This window comes from Carcharhinus amblyrhynchos, chromosome 17, assembly GCF_965287045.1.
Source record: "Carcharhinus amblyrhynchos chromosome 17, sCarAmb.v2.hapA, whole genome shotgun sequence".
In the NCBI taxonomy this organism is placed as follows: domain Eukaryota; kingdom Metazoa; phylum Chordata; class Chondrichthyes; order Carcharhiniformes; family Carcharhinidae; genus Carcharhinus; species Carcharhinus amblyrhynchos.
The window spans coordinates 50,281,048-50,303,480 of NC_137340.1; the positions used below are offsets into that span (position 1 = coordinate 50,281,048).

Consider the following 22,433-nt stretch of genomic DNA (forward strand, 5'->3'; position numbering starts at 1 on the left):
TTGTTTGTATTGTATCAGGACATTGCCCTTCACCCTATGTTGGTAAATATACAGCAGTTAAATCAAATTTACTGGGCTAAATGCTGATTAAGAAGACCATAGGGCCACATGGAATGGGAACAGGAGTAGGCCATTCAGCCCCTCAAACCTGTCCCGACATTCCATAGGATCCTTGCTGACCTGACACAAGAGCAGACACAACAGCAACTTGCATTTATATAGCGCCACTAACACAGTAGAACTTTCCACCAGAGTGTTGTCAAACAAAATTTGACATCACATTAAGCGAAGCGCATAATATCTTGGTCAAAGGGTTGTTTCCTCTGGAGCAGAGGAGGCTGAGGGGACGACTTGATCAAGGTGTACAAGATTATGAGAGGCATGGACAGAGTGGATAGGGAGCAGCTGTTCCCCTTAGTTGAAGGGTCAGTTATGAGGGAACACAAGTTAAAAGTGAGGGGTGGGAGGTTTAGGGGGGATTTGAGGAAAATCTTCTTTACCCAGAGGGTGGTGAGGGTCTGGAATGCGCTGCCTGGGAGGGTGGTGGAGGGGGGATGTCACACACCCTTTAAAAAGCACCTGGATGAGCACTTGGCACATCACAATATTCAGGGCTAAGTGCTGGCAAGTGGGATTAAGGGGCAGGTCAGGGTTTTTTCATCTATCGGTGCAGACTCAATGGGCTGAATAGCCTCTTCTGCACTGCAGTATTCTCCGAGTCTTTGATTCTGTGAAAGAACTTGGGGGGATTCTTAATGAAGAAAAGATTTTAGAGAAGGAATCCAAGAGCTATGGTCCTAAGCTGCTGGAGGAACAGCTAGTGAAGCGATTAAAGGAAAGGGCGCACAAGAGGCTAGAATTGGAGGAACACTGAGATCTTGGGCGGTTATCGGTTTGTGCAGAGTGAGGTGTGCGAGCAAGGCCAGGGAGCTGTAACATAGAGAGAGAGGGGGACATGCACAGAGAGGGAAGGGGAGAGAGAGAGAGGGGGGAGAGAGAGGGAATGGGTGGGGGGGTGAAAGAGAGCGGGAGATGGAGAGATAGAGAGAATGATAAAAAGAGAGATAGAGAGTGATTGAGAGAGAGAGGCAGAGAGAGAGATAGAGAGTGAGAGAGACAAGGAGAGAGAGAGGGAGTGAGAGAAAGAGTGGGAGGGGGAGATTGAAGAGAGATAGATAGAGAGAAATAGAGATAGAGGGAGAGTTTGATAGAAAGAAATATAGAGAGATAGAGAGATCTAGAGAGAGAGGGAAAAAAGAGACAGAGAGATCTAGAGAGAGAGGGAAAAGCGATAGAGAGATAGAGAGATGGAGAGAGAGAGATAGAAAGAGATAGAGATAGATAGAGAAGGAAAGAGAGATAGTGATGGAGAGAGAGTGAGTGGGAGAGAGAGATTGAGAGAGATAGAGAGAAAGGGAGAGACAGGGAGTGAGAGAGAGAGAAGGAAAAAGAAGCAGAAAGATGTGTCTATGGAAAGATTGGAGGAGTGAGACAGATGACGAAACGCACTAAGGAGCTAGACATTGAGAGACGAGATGTGGAGAAAGGTCAGAGTGTTGTAAGACATTCTGTCTGGGAGGAGAGATTTCTATTATCGCCAGAGTCTGAAACTGAGGACGTTTGCGAGCTGTGGGAGGATTGTTGCTGCAGCCTCCGAACATCGAGACGACTTGGTGCCAATAACAATTAGGAGCCTTTGACTTCCATTAGCCAGTGTTGTCCATCAGGAATATTCCCTTTCCCATTAAATTACTTCCTCGAGGTGATGATTCGCAGAGTAAGGGATGTTTGCCAGATAAATTTCCAGCAGGGAATTTTATTTGCTTGCCCATGTGATGAGTGAATGAATTCATTCACTTTGGCCAGGGACTGTAAAGTACAGGCACTTTACAACAAGTTGGCAATCTTACACTTAACAGTATTCACCTGACAACTGTTTTCCGTCATGCACAGTGGCGCAGTGGTTAGCACTGCTGCATCTCAGCGCTGGGGACCCGGGTTCAATTCCAGCCTCAGGTGACTGTCTGGTGGAGATTGCACATTCTCCCCATGTCTGCGTGGGTTTCCACCGGGTTTCTCCCACAGTCTAAAGATGTGCGGATTAGGTTAATTGGCCATGCTTAGTTGACCCTTTGTGTCAGGGTAAATGCCTGGGGTTATGGGAATAGGGCCTGGGTGGGATTGTGGTCAGTGCAGACTCAGTGGGCTGAATGGCCTCCTTCTGCACTGTCAGGATTCTATGATCCTATGCCTTTAAACATTCAGTGTTGAATTAACGACTGGTGAGCTGATTTGGAGGAAATGCACGAAAAGAGGGAACTGAATTATAAATTATATTCAGTAGATATGATTCCCTATCTAGGAGTTACTGAAACTTGACAGTGCTAGGGAACTGGATCGAGAGGAGCAGGTAGACACAGCCATTCACACAAGGAATTGGTTTGGAATGGTTTTCGAATTCAATAATAAGATTGCTGGAAGGTCATTAACAGAGACATGGCAGCTGTATATGACTGGCTCTTCCTATTGCGTGGTCTAAACCAATGGATGTTGGTATATTGCACATCGAGGGTGGGGCAACTCAGTCATGCTGATGTCCCAGCTGGTCTGGGAGCAACGTTCTCACAGCCCACCCCCGAAGCCCGCTTCTCAAATAAGCAGATCTTACACTGGTTGTAAATTTCAGATACAAATATGTAGCATCTCCTACATTGCTGTCCATACAAGGTCCGTACAATTGGCCCAAGTATTAATCTTTCCTGACCTTCCACTCCCAGTACATCTCAATTTTGAAATTCTCATCCTTGATTTTTATGAAGCCTCCTCCAACTCCCCATCCCCTCCAGAACACTGCCCTCCTCTGACTCCTCATCCCCTCCTCACTGCCCTCCTCCAACTCCCCATCCCCTCCAGAACACTGCCCTCCTCTGACTCCTCATCCCCTCCTCACTGCCCTCCTCCAACTCCTCACCCCTCCAGAACACTGCCCTCCTCCAACTCCTCACCCCTCCAGAACACTGCCCTCCTCCAACTCCTAACCCCTCCAGAACACTGCCCTCCTCCAACTCCTCAGCCCTCTGAGGAGGCATGATGGGTGGAGGATCAGTGTGTCAGGTCAGATTGGAGAAGTTTTGTCCGGTGTTACGACGCTGAGGTGATATTTCTCCCTGCACAATTTTGGAACTCCCCCAAAGGGATATAGCTCACTCGTGATCTTAAGTAACAGTGTGTGAGATGGTAGGAAGCTACTGGTTTTGGTAAATTAAAACAGGATCTGACACTCTCTGTCATGAACAATTAACAGGTCTTTATTTTTAAACTGGTGACAATCCTATTAAAGAATTAACAAACTGAATAAACTCTCCAATAGAATGTTGTTCCAATTACAAGAGTCATTCCGGAATAATGAAATAGATCATCACAGATTATAATCACTCAATAATGTAATACCAGGCCATTGTTGGAAGTATGAACTTTCTTCTAATGCTTTGATCTGGAATACTCTCTGAGTTGGTTACACCTTCTGTTTAAGTGGTGATTTGATGAAGCTATATACATTACTGCAGAATTCCATATCAGAGACTTGCCTCCCCTTCTAATCTAAAGAGATGGCAAGTTGCTCTAACTGTTACTTTCCCTTGTCCGGGTTTAAATACCTGGAATTACCTCACAGTACTCCTGTGATTTGAGTGGCTGGAGGCTCCCAACAACACTGAAATTTGAATTGTATTGGTTCCGTGTCTTTGAAGACTTGCTTTAAAATCATTGGTCCAATTCAAAAGCCTGCTTTGCTATGGTGGAACTCTGGCTGCTGTTTTGGATGCAAATGTTGCAAAATTGGCCTGCTTTCTGCAGTTCACAATCCCAAGCACAAAGACACATGGACAAAGAACAAAAATTAAAGAAAAATACAACACAGGAACAGGCCCTTTGGCCCTCCAAGCCTGCACTGACCATGATGCCCTAACTAAACTAAAACCATATGCACTTATGGAGTCCATATCTTTCCATTCCCATTCTATTCATGTATTCATCCAGTTGCCCCTTAAATGTTACTATTGTACCCGCTCCCACCACCTTTCTGGGAAGCGTGTTCCTCTGTGTAAAAAAAAACTTGCCTCACACACCTCCTCTAATCTTTTCCCCGTGCACCTTAAACCTATGTCCCCTAGTCCTTGACTTTTCTACCCTAGGAAAGAGCATCTGATTATCCACTCTGGCCATGCCACTCATAATCCAGTAAACCTCTATCAGGTCACCCTTCAACCTCTGTTGTTCCAGCGAGAACAAACCGAGTTTATCCAACCTCTCCTCATAGCTAATACCCTCCAGACCAGGCAACATCCTGGTAAATTTCTTCTGTACCTTCTCCAAACCATCCACATCCTTCTGGTAGTGTGGAAACCAGAATTGTACACAATATTTCAAAATGAGGCCTAACTAAGGTTCTGTACAGCTACAGCATGACCTGCGAATGTTTATACTCAATGCCCCAATCGATGAAGGCAAGCATGCCGTGTGCCTTCTTGGCTACCTTCTCCACCTGCTTTCAGTGATCGGTGGACATGTACGCCCAGATCTCTCTGCCCGTCAACACTCCTAAAGGTTCTACCATTTACTGTATAATTCCTACATGCATTGGACCTTCCAAAATGCATTACTTTACACTTGTCCAGTTTAAGCTCCATCTGCTATTTCTCCGCTTAAGTCTCCAATTGGTCTATATCTTGCTGTATCCCCTGACAATCCTCTTCACTATCTGCAACTCCACCAATTTTTGTGTCACCTGCAAACTTACTAATCAGATCAGCTACATTTTCCTCCAAATCATTTATATATACCACGAACAACAAAGATCTTAGGACTGATTCCTGCAGAACACCGTTAGTCACAGCCTTCCGTTCAGAAAAGCACCCCTCCACTGCTACCCTGTCTTCTATGGCTAAACAAGTTCTGTATCATCTTGCCAGCTCTCCACTGATCCCGTGTGACTTTACCTTTCGTATTAATCCGCCATGAGGTACGTTGTCACTTGACGTCCGTGTAGACAACATCCACTGCCTTTCCCTCATCTATCATCTTTGTCACTTCCTCAAAAAACATTGATTAAGTTAATGAGGCATGACCTCCCCATGCTCTTACAGAGACAATGCTATATGATTTCTTTTGGCTTTGTTAGCATTTCTTTTCAATATTCACATTTGTCGAACACCACATTTTTAACCATATAAATACAACTTCATAACACAGGTCAGAGACCTGGTTGGGGGAGGGGGGGAGGGATGGAATCGATTGCTGCAGGCTAGTCAGGTTGGGTTGGGGGTGAACCCAGGGTTAGGGGTGGTGGGAACTCCTTCTGATGGGCAATGCTCCTGCTCCCCATCAGAGACCATCTGAGTTCCAATCAGAAACAAGTCCAGCCACCTACCTGGATCTTTACCATGGGAAAGTACTATGAAAAAGCCCTACTGCTGGGGAATGATACAATGGACACTCCAACTCTTCCTCGATCTCCTGACTACCAACCCCCTTCATTAATATAAGCTTACTGACCTTGAATATCCGGCGCCTATGGCTGTTTCTTGATATCACGTGGGGTGAATCGAACTAGCTGAAGACTAATATCTGTGATGGTGGGAACCTGGGGAGGAGACCGAGATGGACCATCCACTCAGCACTTCTTGCTGAAGATTGTTCAATCAGAGAATCCCTACAGTGCAGAAAGAAGCCCTTCGGCCCATCGAGTCTGCACCGAACACAATCCCACCCAGGCCCTACTCCCATATCCCTACATATTATACCCACTAATCCCTCTAACCTGTGCATCCCTGGGCACTAAGGGGCAATTTCTTAGCATGGCCAATCAACCTAACCCGCACACCTTTGGACTGTGGGAGGAAACTGGAGTACCCGGAGGAAACCCACGCAGACACAAGGAGAATGTGCAGACAGTGACCCGAGCCGGGAATTGAACCCGGGACCCTGGAGCCGTGAAGCAGCAGTGCTAACCACTGTGCTACCGTGCTGCCCACGCTATGTTGTTGTGAATGCTTCCGCCTTATCTTTTGCACTGATGTGCTGGGCTCCTCCATCATTGAGGATGGGGATACTTGTGGCGTCTCCTCCTCCACCACCATTCACAGCTGGATGTGGCAGGACTGCAGATCTTAGATCCGATCCATTGGTTGTGAGATCACTTAGCTCTGCCTGTTAGTTGCTGCTTATGCTGTTTGGCCTGCAAGTAGTCCTGCGTTGTATCATCACTAGGTTGACACCTCATCTTTAGTGACCCCTGGTGCTGCTCCTGGCAAGCCCTCCTGCACTCTCCATTGAACCAGGGTTGATCTCCTGGTTTGATGGTAATGGTTGAGTGGGGGATATGCCAGACTACGAGGTTGTGCTGGAGTACAATGCTGCTGCTGCTGATGGCCCACAGCGCCTCAGGGATGTCCAGTCGCGAATGGTTAGATCAATTTGAAATCTAACCCATCTTATATGTGAGGGAGTGCCACACAACACGATACACATCAGAGCAACACAAGTGAATGCAAGTGATTTTAATCTGTCCCAATTTGTATTTCCATAGCAGTCACAGGGCGTGACCTTTTTAGTTCACCACACTGGTCGATCAGTGCGATGAGCCAGAGAGATAGCATTCAAGGGCAAAAATCCAATTCACACTAGCTGCTTCACCATGCCCCTCACCCAGCTTTGCCAGCAAGAACAGCTTTATGCCCAGAAAGGGCATTAAGTCTATTAACATAAGACGACAAGATATAGGAGAACATTTGTAGTCCTTCACGGCAGCTTCTGCCCTCACCATCGAGAACTACTTCTGCTCTGCAGGATCAGGAAACAGGCACTATGGCCACCCCAGGAGGATTGGAAGCCATTGGAGCCCAATTGGGCAGTGCCACCCTGGCAGTGCCCACCTGTCACCCTGGCGCTGACCGGTTGGGCACCGTAAGTGTGCCACGGAAGTGCCAAGAGGGTGGGCCCTGAGTGGGGGTGGGGTCTGAATGCAGGTGGGATCTGAGTGGGAATGGGGCCTGAATGCAGGTGGGATCTGAGTGGGAATGGGGCCTGAATGCGGGTGGGACCTGAGTGGGAATGGGGCCTGAATGCGGGTGGGACCTGAGCGGGAATGGGGCCAGAATGCGGGTGGGATCTGAGTGGGAATGGGGCCTGAATGCGGGTGGGACCTGAGTGGGAATGGGGCCTCAGTACAGTGAAGCCTGAATGGGGGTGGGGATATGACAGAGGGGAGTGGTGAGGGGGCTTGTGCAGAAGGGAGCTCTTCAAGCGGGATGTTTGGCAGGGTGGAGCTCTGCGGGGGCTGAGCAGGGGGTGGGCTGAGGAGGGGTTGTGATGGGGCAGGGCATGTCGGGGGTCCACCGGGGCACTCTTTGGGAGGGTCCTGATGCCCCAATGCCAGTGATGATGGGGGGAGGGGGCAGGGTGCCCAATATCCATGGTGATCCGGGGGTGGAGGGTTTGGGGGGGTGGTGGGGACGGCATTTGGGAGTTCTCCTGGTTCAGTGGGAGATCGAGGTGGCCTGCGCAATGGTGCCAGCTTGGTCTGAAACCCCGAGGGGGGATAAACCTCCCATTTTCACACTGCTGTGACACCCATAGAAATCCTTTGGGGAAAATTCCCAAGACAGTGTCAGATTAGTGCAAATTAGGAAGTTAAAATGTGTCAGGTGGGACTCATGGTAAGTTTGGAGCCAGGGGTGGAGCAGGGGTGGTGGTGGGGTGGGGGGTGGGGCGGGGGCGGTGGTGGATGGGGGGTGGGGTGGTGTAGATTTTGCCTTTGCACGTGGGCTGCCAATTAACATGCTCTCACACATTTGTACACAATGAAAAATCTCTCCCATTGTATTCAAAGAACCGCTAGCGCTTCACTAATCCTCTGAAGCATCTCAAAGTGTATTAATCTGACACTTAGTATTCCTCTAGAGAAATCTAATTGACCCGATCATTAGCCTTGATCACCCAGATTCCATTCTTTCAATACACTGACATTAACACTGACATTTGTATTGTTAAACTCTTGTCCCCATTACATTGTGAAAGCTCCCTTCCTTACCACAGAAAGCACATGGGCTCTTTATTAACCGATTGGGTAAGTCATCACTGTCTTCCATATCCAATATTTCTAACACTGGGAAACAGAATTGCTGGAAGATATTCTCTGATCTCTCCTTCCCGAGCATTTTGCAGCAGTTACACAGAGATTAATCTTCCATTCCTGGAAACTCAAATTAACCCCGGAGAGTTGAGAACCCAGTACCAAATGATAGTTTTGTGTCTATGATTTTCATTGAGTCTTAACTTCACGTAATCGTGCAATCTTGCCAAATGAATGTAGGCTGTGTCTTATTTTTTAGCATAGATTTGTTTGAAAACATTGGACTATTTCACATCTATCTAAAACAATCTGGCTTTAAATTTGTTCAGGCTCTCTCATAAACTCTATCATCTATGAGATGCACTGCTGCAACTCACCAAGGCTCCCTCATCAGTGCCTTCCATATCCGCAGCCTCTATCACCCGAATAGGGAGGGCAGCAGATGCAGCGATTCAAGAAGGCAGTTCTCCACCATCTTCTCAAGGGCAATTCAGGATGGGCAGTGGATATTGGTCTCGCTGTTTATGCTCATGTCTGACAAATTGGCAGCAATGTGACACAGTGGTTAGCACTGCTGCCTCACAGCGCCAGGAACACAGGTTCAATTCCGGCCTCGGGTCCCTGTCTGTGTGGAGTCTGCACATTCGCCCTGTGTCTGAGTGGCTTTCCTCCTGGTGCTCCGGTTTCTTCCCTCACTCCAGATTTTGTCAGCAACATGTTGTCTGTAGTCAGTGTCCGTTACTGTTACTGAAGCAGTATAATTGATATCATGGTTGTTTTAATCTGAACTAATGCAGTGTTTTGTGGTTTTAATGTTCCTCTGAGATTGCAGCAAAGAACTTGATTTGGGATCATTGACAAGTCAGGTGATATGACCGGGGATTTTTCACAGAACATTCTAGTTTTAGTTTCGGTTTTCTGAAGTGCTTGAAGCTGAGGGAAACAGCAATGTTTTCCTCCTCTCTGGTGTCTAAAGACTGGAAGCCACCAGAGATTAAGTAGACGTCTTTGAAATTTGGCTATTTGAGGATATATCCATCTCTGGAAACTGCTGGTCCATTCAATTCAATTCTGGTCACCACACTACCAGAAGGATGTGGAGGCTTTGGAGAGAGATACAGAAAAGATTTACCAGGATGTTGCCTGGTATGGAGGGCATTAGCTATGAGGAGAGGTTAGAGAAGCTTGGTTTGTTCTCACTGGAGCGACAGAGGTTGAGAGGCGATCTGATAGAAGTCTACAAGATTATGAGCGACGTGGGCAGAGTGGATAGACAGAAGCTTTTTCCCAAGGTGGAAGAGTCAATTACTAGGGGGCACAGGTTTATGGTGTGAGGGGCAAGGTTTAAAGGAGATATACAAGGCAAATTTTTTCACAGAGGGTGGTAGGTGCTTGGAACTTGCTGCCGGGGGAAGTAGTGGAACTGGATACAATAGTGACTTTTAAGGAGTGTCTGGATAAATACATGGATAGGATGGGAATGGAGGGATATGTTCGCCGGAAGGGTAGGGGGTTTTAGTTCAGTCGAGCAGCTTGGTCGGTGCAGGCTTGGAGGGCCGAAGGGCCTGTTCCTGTGCTGTAATTTTCTTTGTTCTTTGGCAGTCCTGGGATGCTCCAGCAAAATCTTCCTTCCCACGTGGAATCCGGGTAATTCACAGCACAAAGGATGCCACTCTGTCCATTGTTTCCATGCAGACCAGCAAGCAGTCATCCAGCCTGATCCCACATCCAGGCCTTTTCCAACTCTTAGTCCACAGCCATGTAATGTAAGGGCAGCACGGTGGCACAGTGGGTAGCACTGATGCCTCACAGCACCAGGGACCCAGGTTCGATTCCCAGGCTTGGGTCATTATCTTTGTAGAGTTTACACATTCTCCCCGTGTCTGCGTGGGTTTCCTCTGGGTGCTCCGGTTTCCTCCCACAGTCCAGAGATGTGCGGGTTAGGTTAATTGGCCTTGCTAAATTGACCCTAGTGTCAGGGGTTATGGGGATGGTGCGCGGGTGAGATTGTGGTTGGTGCAGACTCAATGGGCTGAAGGGCCTCCTTCTGCACTGTGGGGATTCTAATCCAGCGCTCTCCAAGTGCACATGTTAATGCTTTGTGTGAGGGTTTCTGCTTTGACCCCCCCCCCCCGTCAGGCAGAAAGTTCAGATCCCCGTCATCCTCGAGGATTTCCATTCTATTCTGTCTACACTTCCTATCCCTTATCTTAAGTCGGATGTGAGAATTTTCCTCGGATTCCTGAACCTGCTTGACTTCAGGTTGCCAAGTCTTCCAAACGCATTGCTTAAGGCAAGACCAAAATCCCGCCGGCACTGGAGATCTGAGTTAAAATCAGGAGGTGCTGGAAACAGACTTGGCAGCGTCCACAGATAGAGGCTTCACGTTGGACTTGAAGCATGGACTCTGTCCCTCTCTCTGTGTCTGCTGCTGCCAGCCCAGCTGAGCTTCTTCCAACATGTTCTGTCTTTCTTCATTTCTTAAGGTAACTACTTCCAAAACCAAAGCAAGATGTTGTGATTTCCCCCCCACCCCGTTTCTCTCCTCCCCTCTCCCCATGCGAGTCACCATGTTTCACCCACTGGCTGCCACAGAGAGAGGCCAGTCCCATCACACATTTGTTACACCACTGTTGTGAGGTGGAGAGAGAGAGAAAGAGACAGAAGGGAAAAGAGAGAGAGACAGAGAGAGAGAGGAAAAGAGAGAGAAGGAAAAAGAGCAAGAGAGAAACAGAGAAGGAACGGCAAAGAGAAAGAGCGAGAGACAAGGTGAAGGAATGAGAGAGATCAAGAGAAAGAGAGAAGGAAGGAGAGAGACAGACAGAGGAAGAGAGAGAGACACACACACACAGAGTGAGGAAAACAGACAGAAGGGAAGAGAGAGCGGGAGAGAGAAACAGAGAGGGAGAGGCAAAGAGAAAGAGAGAGACAGAGAGCAAGGGAAAGAGAAAGAGAGACAGAGAGAGAGATAAAGTGAGGGAATGTCAGAGAGCGAGGGAAAGAGAGAAGGAAGGAGAGAGAGAGAGACAGAGAAAAAGAGAGACAGAGAGAGGAAAAGAGAGAGAAGGGAAGAGATAGCAAGAAAGAGGTAGATAGGAAGAGGGAAAGAGAAAAAGAAAGAGAGAGTCAGAGAGACAAAATGAGGGAATGAGAGCAAGCGAGGGAAGGAGAGAGAGAGAAAGAGACAGAGGCAGAGAAGAAGACAGGGATTTAGAGAGAGAGAGAGTGACAGGGAGAGAAGGAGACAGAGAAACAGACAGACAGAGAGAGGGAGGGAGACAGAGACAGAGAGAGAGAGGAAGAGAGAGACACTCAGAGATAAGGAGACAAAGAGAGTCAGGGAGAGAGAGAGAGGCAGAGGGAAAGAGACATGGAAAGGTGTTCTCGCTGGCAGAAAACCAGCAGCATAAGCAAGTTGATCAGTTTAGCTGAAGTATGGACTTTATCCTCTTGTGCGTGCAGCTGCACCTCGGAATGAGTGCAATAGATAATGTTACCGGCACAAAATAATGCAAATGCCGTTGAATTGCTGTGTATTGAAACTGGAATCCAGTCTGTTCTGCTGACCTGTTCCTTTAGCTCTCCGCACACCAGAACTTTGAGCGCATCATTTAATCAATCAACTCCAATACCTCGAGCAGCTAACTTCCCACTGTGAGGAGGGGGTGGGGAGGAGATGTGTGGGGATGTGGGGAGCAGTCTGCGGGGAATCTAGTTTTATTGCGCATCAATATCAAATGTTCCTGGCCAGATCCATTCGTCAAGTTATCAAGCACAAGTGAGGAAGTTAAGCTAAATCTTTATACATCACCAGTCAGGCCTGAGCTGGAGAATTCCGGACACTGCACTTTAGACAGGATGCCTCAGCCTGGAGGGGGTTCGGAGAAGATTAACTAGAATGGCACCAGCGATGAGGGACTTCAGCTCTGTGACGAGACTGGGGAAAGTGGCCTTTGGAGTGGAGAGAGGATTTGATAGAGGTGTTTAAATTGAGAGAGTAAATTAAGAGAAACTGTTTCCTCTGGCAAGAGGGCTGGTATCCACAGGATGCAGAGTTAGGATAAAAAGCCATCAGTGAGGTTTTTAAATTTACTTTATACACTGAGTTCTTGTGACCCTGGAATGTATAGTCTGAAAGGGCGGTGGCAACAGATTCATCAGTAACTTTCAGAAAGGAATTAGTTAATTATCAGAAAAAGCACCACTTTGCACAGCTAGGGGGTAGAATGGGGGGAGTGAGACTATTTGGATAGCTCTTACAAAGTGCAGACACAGTCATGACAGGCTGAATCGCCTCCATCTGTGCTGCACACTGAAATTTAAAATTTAAGATTTTATTTATTAGCGTCACAAGTACATTAACACTGCAGTGAAGTTCCCGTGAAAATCCCCTAGTCGCCACACTCCAGCGAGTGTGGGTACACTGAGGGAGAATTTAGCATGGCCAATGCAACTAACCAGCACGTCTTCCAGACTGTGGGAGGAAACCGGAGCACCCGGAGGAAACCCATGCAGACACGGGGAGAATGTGCAGACTCTGAACAGACAGTGACCCAAGCCGGGAATCAAACCCAGGTTCCTGGCACTGTGAAGCAGCCGTGGTAACTACTGTTCCACCAGGACACCCCTTTGTTTTTACTTCTATGATTCTTTGTTCCAATCAGTAAGAACAGTGTCAGGTTACCTGACAAAAGGAACAGTATCTGGCAACAAGGTACATGATTGACTAACCCTGAGATCATTTCTCCCCCTGGCTCTAACCAATAATATCCCTGTCCGAGAGTGATTGAAAAAAACAGCCAGGGAACATGTTCCCAATTGGTACTGTGTAAGTTCGGGTGAAAAGTTTACTAAATTAGTTGTTGGGATGGAGATGTCACTGATATTTATTACCTATATCTAGTTGTCCCATGGCAAGGTGGAGATGGGCCTTCTTAACTCCCTGCAGTCCATGCAGTGTAGTAGGTACCCCCACAGTGCTGTTAGGTTGGATTTTCCAGCCATGGTGAGGGAATGGTGAAATAGTTACTGGCAGAACGGTGTGTGGTTTGTAGGTGGTTGTGTTCCCGTGTACCTGATATCCTTGTCCTTCTAGATGATAGATTTAACGTGTTTGGACAGTGCTGTTGAAGGAGCCTTGGTGAGTTGCTGCAATGGCATGTTGTAGATGGTACACACGGCTGCCATTGTTAGTGATCTTAATTTTAAAACAGGATCTCGATGAGCTCTGCTGACTGACCACCCACATTATCAGCTAACACACGGCAAATGGTCACTTGGGCACATTTCCAGAGGGCCCGGCCTGGCACTGCCAAGAGGAAATATATCATCAAAGGGACATCCAATTATTAATATGAATATTAATAGAATGTCAAATTAATTAGGGAAAGAACTGGTGTGATCTAGTTTCAATCAATTAACAGAGTCAGGAAGGAACAGCTAGCACCTGCCGTACCTGTTCTGGGAGTGTTTGATGGGGGATTGTGTAGAGGGAGCTTTATTCTGTATCTAACCCCGTGCCGTACCTGTCCTGTGTATGTTTGATGGGGACCGTGTAGTAGGAGCTTTACCCTGTATCTAATCATGTGCTGTACCTGTCCTGGGAGTGTTTGATGGGGACAGTGTAAAGGGAGCTTTACTCTGTGTCTAATCCTGTGCTGTACCTGTCCTGGGAGTGTTTGATGGGGACAGTATAGAGGGAGCTTTACTCTGTATTTAACCCCGTGCTGTACCTGTCCTGGGAGTGTTTGATGGGGACAGTGTAGAGGGAGCTTTACTCTGTATCTAACCCCGTGCTGTACCTGTCCTGGGAGTGTTTGATGGGGATAGTGTAGAGGGAGCTTTACTCTGTATCTAACCCCGTGCTGTACCTGTCCCGGGAGTGTTTGATGGGGACAGTGTAGAGGGAGCTTTACTTTGTATCTAACCCCGTGCTGTACCTGTCCCGGGAGTGTTTGATGGGGACAGTGTAGAGGGAGCTTTACTCTGTATCTAACCCCGTGCTGTACCTGTCCTGGGAGTGTTTGATGGGGGACAGTGTAGAGGGAGCTTTACTCTGTATCTAACCCCGTGCTGTACCTGTCCTGGGAGTGTTTGATGGGGGACAGTGTAGAGGGAGCTTTACTCTGTATCTAATCCCATGTTGCACCTGCCCTGAGAGTGTTTAATGCGAGACTGTGTGGTGGAAGCTTTACTCTGTATCTAACCCTATGCTGTATCTTTCCTGGGAGTGTTTGATGGGAGTCATGATGTGGAGATGCTGGCATTGGACTGGGGTAAACACAGCAAGAAGTCTCACAACACCAGGTTAAAGTCCAACAGGTTTATTTGGTAGCAAAGGCCACTAGCTTTCGGAGCGCTGCCACTTTGTCAGGTGAGTGGGAGTTCTATTCACAAGCAGGGTATATAAAGATACAAACTCAATTTACAAAATAATGATTGGACCATGAGTCTTTACAGGTAATCAAGTCTTAAAGGTACAGATAATGTGAATGGGGAGAGTTTTAAGCACCGGTTAAAGAGATGTGTATTGACTCCAGACAGGGCAGTTAGTGAGATTTTGCAAACCCAGGCAAGTCGTGGGGGTTACAGATAGTGTGACATGAACCCAAGATCCCGGCTGAGACCGTCCTCATGTGTGTGGAACTTGGCTATCAGCCTCTGCTCAGCGACTCTGCGCTGTTGTGTGTTGTGAAGGCTGCCTTGGAGAATGCTTACCCGAAGGTCAGAGGCTGAATGTCCGTGACCGCTGAAGTGTTCCCCAACAGGAAGAGAACACTCCTACCTGGTGATTGTTGAGTGGTGTTCATTCATCTGTTGTTGGAGCGTCTGCATGGTCTCCCCAATATACCATGCCTCAGGACATCCTTTTCTGCAGTGTATCAGGTAGACACCGTTGGCTGAGTTGTAAGAGTATGTACCATGGACCAGGTGGATGGTGTACTCAAGTGAGATGATGGCATCCGTATCGATGATCCGACACATCTTGCAGAGGTTGCTGTGGAAGGGTTGTGTGGTGTCAACTTAAAGTGTCAACACTACACAACCCTGCCACAGCAACCTTTGCAAGACACGCCGGATCATCAATACGGATGCCATCATCTCATGTGAGAACATCATCCGCCTGGTACACGGTACATAATCTTACAACTCAGCCAATGTTGTCAATGGTTAAGGGCATTCGGCCTCTGATCTTTGGGTAAACGTTCTCCGAGGCAGTCTTCACTGCACACAATAGCACAGAGTCGCTGAGCAGAGACTGATAGCCAAGTTCCGCACACATGAGAACGGCTTCAGCCGGAATCTTGGGTTCATGTTACACTATCTGTAACTCCCACGACTTGCCTGGGTTTGCAAAATCTCACTAACTGTTCTGGCTGGAGACAATACACATCTCTTTAACCTGTGCTTAACCCTCTCTCCACTCACATTGTCTGTACCTTTAAGACTTGATTACCTGCAAAGACTAACATTCCAATCATTACTTTGTAAATTGTGTCTTTATATGCCCTATTTGTGAATAGAACTCCCACTCACCTGACAAAGGGGCAGCAAGCGCTCCGAAAGCTAGTGGCTTTTGCTACCAAATAAAGCTGTTGGAATTTAACCTGGTGTTGTGATATTTCTTAGTGTTTGATGGGGACAGTGTAAAGGGAGCTTTACCCTGTATCTAATCCCATGCTGTAACTCATGGAGTGGGTATGCTGGCGTTGGACTGGCGTAAACACAGTAAAAAGTCTGACAACACCAGGTTTTAGTCCAACCTATTTATTTGATAATAGACTCACAAGCTTTTGGGGTTACCCCCTTCGTCAGGTCACCTGACGAAGGGGCTAACCCCGAAAGCTTGTGAGTCTATTATCAAATAAATAGGTTGGACTAAAACCTGGTGTTGTCAGACTTTTTACTGTAACTCATGGAATCATAGAATCCCTACACTGCAGAAGGAGGCCACTCAGCCCATTGAGTCTGCACTGACCACAACCCCACCCAGGCCTTATCCCCACAACCCCATGAATTTACCCTATTAGTCTCCCTGAAACTAAGCAACAATTTAGCATGGCGAATCCATCTAACCCACACACCTTTTGGACAATGGGAGGAACTGGAGCACCTAGAAGCAACACACACATGGGGAGTGCATGCAGACTCCACACAGACAGCAATCCAAGGCAGGAATCGAACCTGGGTCCCTGGCACTGTGAGGCAGCAGAGCTAACCACTGTGCCACCATGCTGCCCCTAAACCTCCAGTTTTCTTTCCAAAATGATTGGGTTTCTGCCTTTCCCGGAAGATCCCAGGGGTTGTGGTTAGGGTGGAAATAGATATTTTGATGCACATGAATTGTGTGGCATGGAAAGATGTATCCAAGAATATTTTCCTGTTCCTGATGGTTTGTCTTTTGGAAGGAAGGTTCAGAATGGAGGAATGTTCCTTCTATGTTGTGTACAGCCTGGTTAATGCATGGTGAGGTACAATTTATGTTAAAGCTTATTTATTAGTCACAAATAAAGCTTACATTAACACTGCAATGAAGTTACTGTGAAAATCCCCTAGTCGCCACACTCCGGTACCTGCTCGGGTCAATGCACCCTAACCAGCTCGTCTTTCAGACTGTGGGAGGAAACCCACGCAGAAATGGGGAGAGCGTGCAAACTCCACACAGTCAAGGACCCAAGCCGGGAATCGAACCTGGATCCCCGGCACTTTGAGACAGCTGTGTTAACCACAGTGCCACTGATTGCTGCACCTTAGAATAACTGGGAGTGAGCTACAGAGAGGAGGCAGCAAATAAGTTTATTTTGAATGGATTCAGAATGCTAATCGCACTGTTTGAACTAAGCTCTGAGGTTTAAATAGGGGTGAGCATTCACAGATAATGAAAGTTCCCAGACACAATTTTGAACAGTGAGATGAACAAAGCGTTCCTTTTCTTTTCTTCCTGAAGCCAGTGACTCATGTTCAGAAGCAGAGGGAAGACTGAAAATAAATCATCTGATGTGGTAAATTATTACCCTTCTCGCTGCAAGGATGTGATTGAACTGATTGCATGGCTTGAAATATAAAGCGGATTTTCAAAATAGATGATACAATTTGGTGAACCAGGATAGTGAGCTGACACATTACTGGCACATGACTTGTTAAACTTCCATTCCACCCCTTCCTAGGAAACATCAAATTCTTCATTTCACCACAGTGACTAACCTTCTCAAATAATGTGCAATTCTCTCAGTGCTGTCTTGGAGAGAGCTTTACTCTGTATCTAACCCCGTGCTGTTCCTGTCCTGGGAGTGTTTGATGGGGACAGTGTAGAGGGAGCTTTACTCTGTATCTAACCCCGTGCTGTACCTGTCCTGGGAGTGTTTGATGGGGACAGTGTAGAGGGAGCTTTACTCTGTATCTAACCCCCGTGCTGTACCTGTCCTGGGAGTGTTTGATGGGGACAGTGTAGAGGGAGCTTTACTCTGTATCTAACCCCCGTGCTGTACCTGTCCTGGGAGTGTTTGATGGGGACAGTGTAGAGGGAGCTTTACTCTGTATCTAACCCCCGTGCTGTACCTGTTCTTGGAGTGATTGATGGGACAGTGTAGAGGGAGCTTTAGTCTATATCTATCCCTGTGTTGTACCTGCCCTGGGAGCATTGAATGGGGACAATTCCACCCAGCTTGAACAGCTGGAAGGTTCCAGCCATGGTGTGAGCTTGGGAAATTCTCAAATCTTGCTAATTTGCTGGAGTCCAGATATCCGTACTCTTCAAATTCAGGGAGCTTTACTCTGTATCTAAACCCATGCTGTACCTGTCCTGGGAGTGTTTAATGGAGGATAGCATAGAGGGAGCTTTAGTCTGTATCTAACCCTGTGCTGTCCCTGTCCTGGGAGTGTTTGATGGGGGACAGTGTAGAGGGAGCTTTACTCTGTATCTAACCCTGTGCTGTCCCTGTCCTGGGAGTGTTTGATGGGGGACAGCGTAGATGGAGCTTTACTCTGTATCTAACCCCGTGCTGTTCCTGTCCTGGGAGTGTTTGATGAGGACAGTGTAGAGGGAGCTTTACTCTGTATCTAACCCCGTGCTGTACCTGTTTAGGGAGTAGTTTGACACTAGTACTGATAATGAAATTGCCTACTTGATGACTGCTACCTCTGCTTCCAGGCATGAGCACGTACACTGATAAACTCTTCAAGTTTCGAAACGGAAAGTGGGAAGACATTCTGAGCGATGAGGTCAACGCCCAGAGAGGAGTGGCTAATCGTTTCGCTGGTCGATCTGTGGCATGCGTGGATCGGAAGGTAAAGGAGCTCCCACAGCATTGTGTAGAATTCCAGCCTGCTCTCCCAGGCTGGTGTGTTGATACAGACTGAAATCATTATGCCCCCTCACTCCATTTATGTAGCATTTACTTGTGGTACAGTCCTTCACAGAAGTGTTAGCAAACAAATTTTACACTGACGACACAAGGAGATACGAGAAGTGAGTAATAGTTTGCTCAAAGAGGTGGGCTTTAAGGAAGTTCTTAAAGAATGAGAGAAAATGAGGGAGAGAGACAGAGTGTTTAAGGAGGTGAATTGAAGAAGGTAGGGCTTTAGCAAACTGCAGACGTGACCATCTGTGGTCATTCACAGGATAGGGTGCTCGAAAGGCCCGAATTTGAAGAGTACGGATATCTGGGCTCCAACAAATTAGCAAGATGTAAGAATTTCCCAAGCTCACACCACGGCTGGAACCTTCCAGCTGTTCAAGCTGGGTGGACTAGAAGTTCCTGGCAGGAGTCAATGGGAATCAGACCACCAAACGATGGCAGGCCACCTCTTGACAGGAGGGGGATGTAGTGGGGAGGCCGGAGAATGCCCACTCCAACATCTCAGGAAAGAGGGATCAGCTTTGGAATGAGAGCACTGATGATTTGTTGCAATGATAGCAGGACTGAGCTGGTTAAATGATGAGTTCACGTTGCAATGGGCATGGTTTGTATTTTCATGCCATCATTGATCCTGTCTCTACCACACTCTTCGACAGTACATTCCAGATCCTAACCACGTGCTGTGTGAATCTGTCTCCACCACACTCTCAGACAGTGTATTCTAGATCCTAACCAGTCTATTTATGAATCTGTCTCCACCACACTCTTAGACAGTGCATTCCAGGTCTTAACCACTCGCTGTGTGACTCTATCTCCACCACACTCTCAGACAGTACATTCCAGATCCTAACTATTCATTTTGTGAGTCTCCACCACACTCTCAGACAGTACACTCTGGACCCATTCAGTGTGTGAATCTGTCTCCACCACACTCGCAGACGGTGTCCTATCCTCATTGCCCCATGTACTTAACCTGCTAATCACATAACTCACACTTTGGTGACACTAAGGGGCATGGGCAGCACGCTAGCATTGAATAGCATGTTGGCACAGTTGTTAGCATTGCTGCTTTACAATACCAGAGACCCAGGATCAATTCTGGCCTGGGGTCACTGTGTGGAGTTTGCATGTTCTCCCCATGTCTGTGTGGGGTTTCTCTGGGTGCTTCGATTTCCTCCCACAGTCCAAAGATGTGTGGGTTGGGTTGATTGGCCATGCTAAAATTGCCCCTTAGTGTCTTGAGATGTGTAGGTTAGAGGGTAAATATGTAGGGATATGGAGGTAGGGCCTGAGTGGGATTGTGGTCAGTGCAGACTCAATGGGCCAAATGGCCTCTTTATGCATTATAGGGTTTCTATGATTCTATGATCTTCGGTCTGTGGGAGGAAACTGGAGCTCCCTGAGGAAACCCATGCAGGCATGGGGACAACGTGCAGACTCCACACAGGCAGTGACCCAAGCCAGGAATTGAACCTTGGTCCCTGGCACTGTGAGGCAGCAGTGCTGATCACTGTGCCACCCAAGTCAATATTCTTACTCTGATTTTAAATCTCAAGATTGTCATTACTAATCCCAACATTTGCTTTACTTGTTTTTTTTTACGTTTGTAACTGGGATTTGGATTCTGTTTGGAAAAGTTGTATTATCATTTATCTTTTGGTTGTTCTGGCAATTATTGGCAAAGACAAAGGGATCTGGGTGTACAGGTCCACAGGTCACTGAAAGTGGCAATGCAGGTGGAGAAGGTAGTCAAGAAGGCATACAGCTTGCTTGCCTTCATCGGCTGGGATATTGAGTTTAAAAGTTGGCAAGTCATGTTGCAGCTTTATAGAATCTTAGTGAGGCTGCACTTGGAACATTGTGTTCAATTCTGGTCACCACACTACCAGAAGGATGTGGAAGCTTCGGAGAGGGTACAGAGAAGATTTACCAGGATGTTGCCTGTTATGGAGGGCATTAGATATAAGGAGAGGTTGGAGAAACTTGGTTTGTTCTCACTGGAAAGACAAATGTTGAGGGGAGACCTGATAGAAGTCTACAAGATTATAGAGGCATGGACAGAGCAGATAGTCAGAAGCCTTTTCCCAGGGCGGAAGAGTCAATTACTCGGGGGCACAGGTTTGAGGTACAAGAGGCAAGGTTTAAAGGAGATGTACAAGGCAGATTTTTAACACAATAAGAAGTGAGTGCCTGGAACTCGTTGCCAGGGGAGGCAGTGGAAGTGAATATGGCAGTGCCTTTTAAAGAGTATCTTGACAAGTGCATGAATAGGATGAGAATAGAGGGATATGGTCCCCAGAAGGGTAGGGGGTTTTAGTTAAGTTGGGGCACCCTGGTCAGTGCAGGTTTGGAGGGCCAAAGGACCTGTTCCTGTGCTGTAATTTTCTTTGTTCCCTGTTTGTTCTTTGTTCCCTAAAGGGTGTAACAGACCCAGTGGGTTTTAAACTCACAATTTTAACAGTCATTTATTTTTCCAGTGTGAGCCTGTAGATTGCTGCATTTCTTGAATTTAGTGTCACAACAGCAGGACTGACAATGTTATGTATGATGGGGGTCACACCCCTTAAAGAGAATGGGTCACAGAACTACTACAGTGCAGAAGAGGCCCTTCAGCCCATCGAGACACATGAAATGCCCTGACCTGCCCACCTAATCCCACTTGCCAGCACTTGGCCCGTAACCTTGAATGTTATGGGGTGCTAAGTGCTTATCGAGGTACTTTTTAAAGGGTGTGAGGCATCCCGCCTCTACCACCCTCCCAGGCAGCGCATTCCAGACCCTCACCACCCTCTGGGTAAAAAAGATTTTCCTCAAATCCCCCCTAAACTTCCCACCCCTCACTTGTAACCTATGTCCCCTCGTAACTGACCCTTTAACAAAGGGGAACAGCTCCACCCTGTCCATGCCCCTCATAATCTTGAACATCTCAATCAGGTCACCCCTCCGCCTTCTCTGCTCCAGATAAAACAACCCAAGCCTCTCTACATAACTGAAATGCTCCATCCCCGGCAGCATCCTAGTGAATCTCCTCTGCGTCCCCTCCTGTGTGTCCATATCCTTCCCATAATGTGGTGATTAGAACTGCACACAGAACTCCAGCTGTGGCCTCACCAAAGTTCTATCCAACTCCCTGCTTTTGTAATCTATACCCCGATTGACAAAGGCGAGTGTGCCACCTGCCTTTTTCACCACCCTATTAAGCTGCCTTTCCACCTTCAGAAATCTACGAACAAACACTCCAAGGTCCCTTTGTTCTTCAGAACTTCCCAGTGTTAGACCTTTCATAGTTTATGTCCTTGTTAAATTACACATTCTAATCTGACTTCCACCCTGGCTTCGCCTCTTGTACTGATTGTAGTAAGATGGGTTAATAAACGGTTCCAGTTGGTTTACTACCACTGACCTCATTCGTGGTCTGTTATTAGCCTCATTATCAGACCTCAGGCATAATAGACAACATCTGGGTTGCTAGTTGCGTTCCCATCACAGCTACACTGTTGTGTTGAATGTATTATTTTTTCTTCTGTCACACTGTGTTCCCTCCTTTTCATTCAAGTTTCTGGCCTTGAAAGCTTCTCCACTCCACTGCGGTAGAGTTGCCCACTTGATTAGTAATTCCAGTGAGTCAGGTTTGGGATAAGGCTGTTTTTTGATGTTGATGGCTTGCTGCTCTCAATCCGCTGTGCCAATGTAACTGCAGTACAACAAAGCACAAAAATTATTCAGCAGTTTTGATCCACATTAATATCTGAACAGACAAAAAACGGATATTTTGAATAAACAATACTCCCACTAGATATTGCAGCCACTTTAACATTGCTAATGTGATAATTAAAATCTTAACTCACGCCATCATTGTAACTACATATTGTTCCATTATGATGCAAATTGGCATTGCCCTTGTAATTAGTATTAATGAAAATATAAAATGATTCTTCTTATTA

At 47.1% G+C, this 22,433-nt stretch overlaps 1 protein-coding gene across 2 annotated transcripts in view; it reads left to right on the forward strand.

Moving 5' to 3' along the window:
• The window catches only part of LOC145354506 (cartilage acidic protein 1-like), a 317,641-nt gene that overhangs the window by 122,261 nt on the left and 172,947 nt on the right, over positions 1–22,433 (forward strand). For both annotated transcript variants that reach the window (XM_080205934.1, XM_080205933.1), the window contains exon 3: positions 18,282–18,418. In XM_080205934.1, coding sequence (XP_080062060.1) covers positions 18,282–18,418 — 137 coding nt within the window. The remainder of the gene's footprint in view (positions 1–18,281; positions 18,419–22,433) is intronic.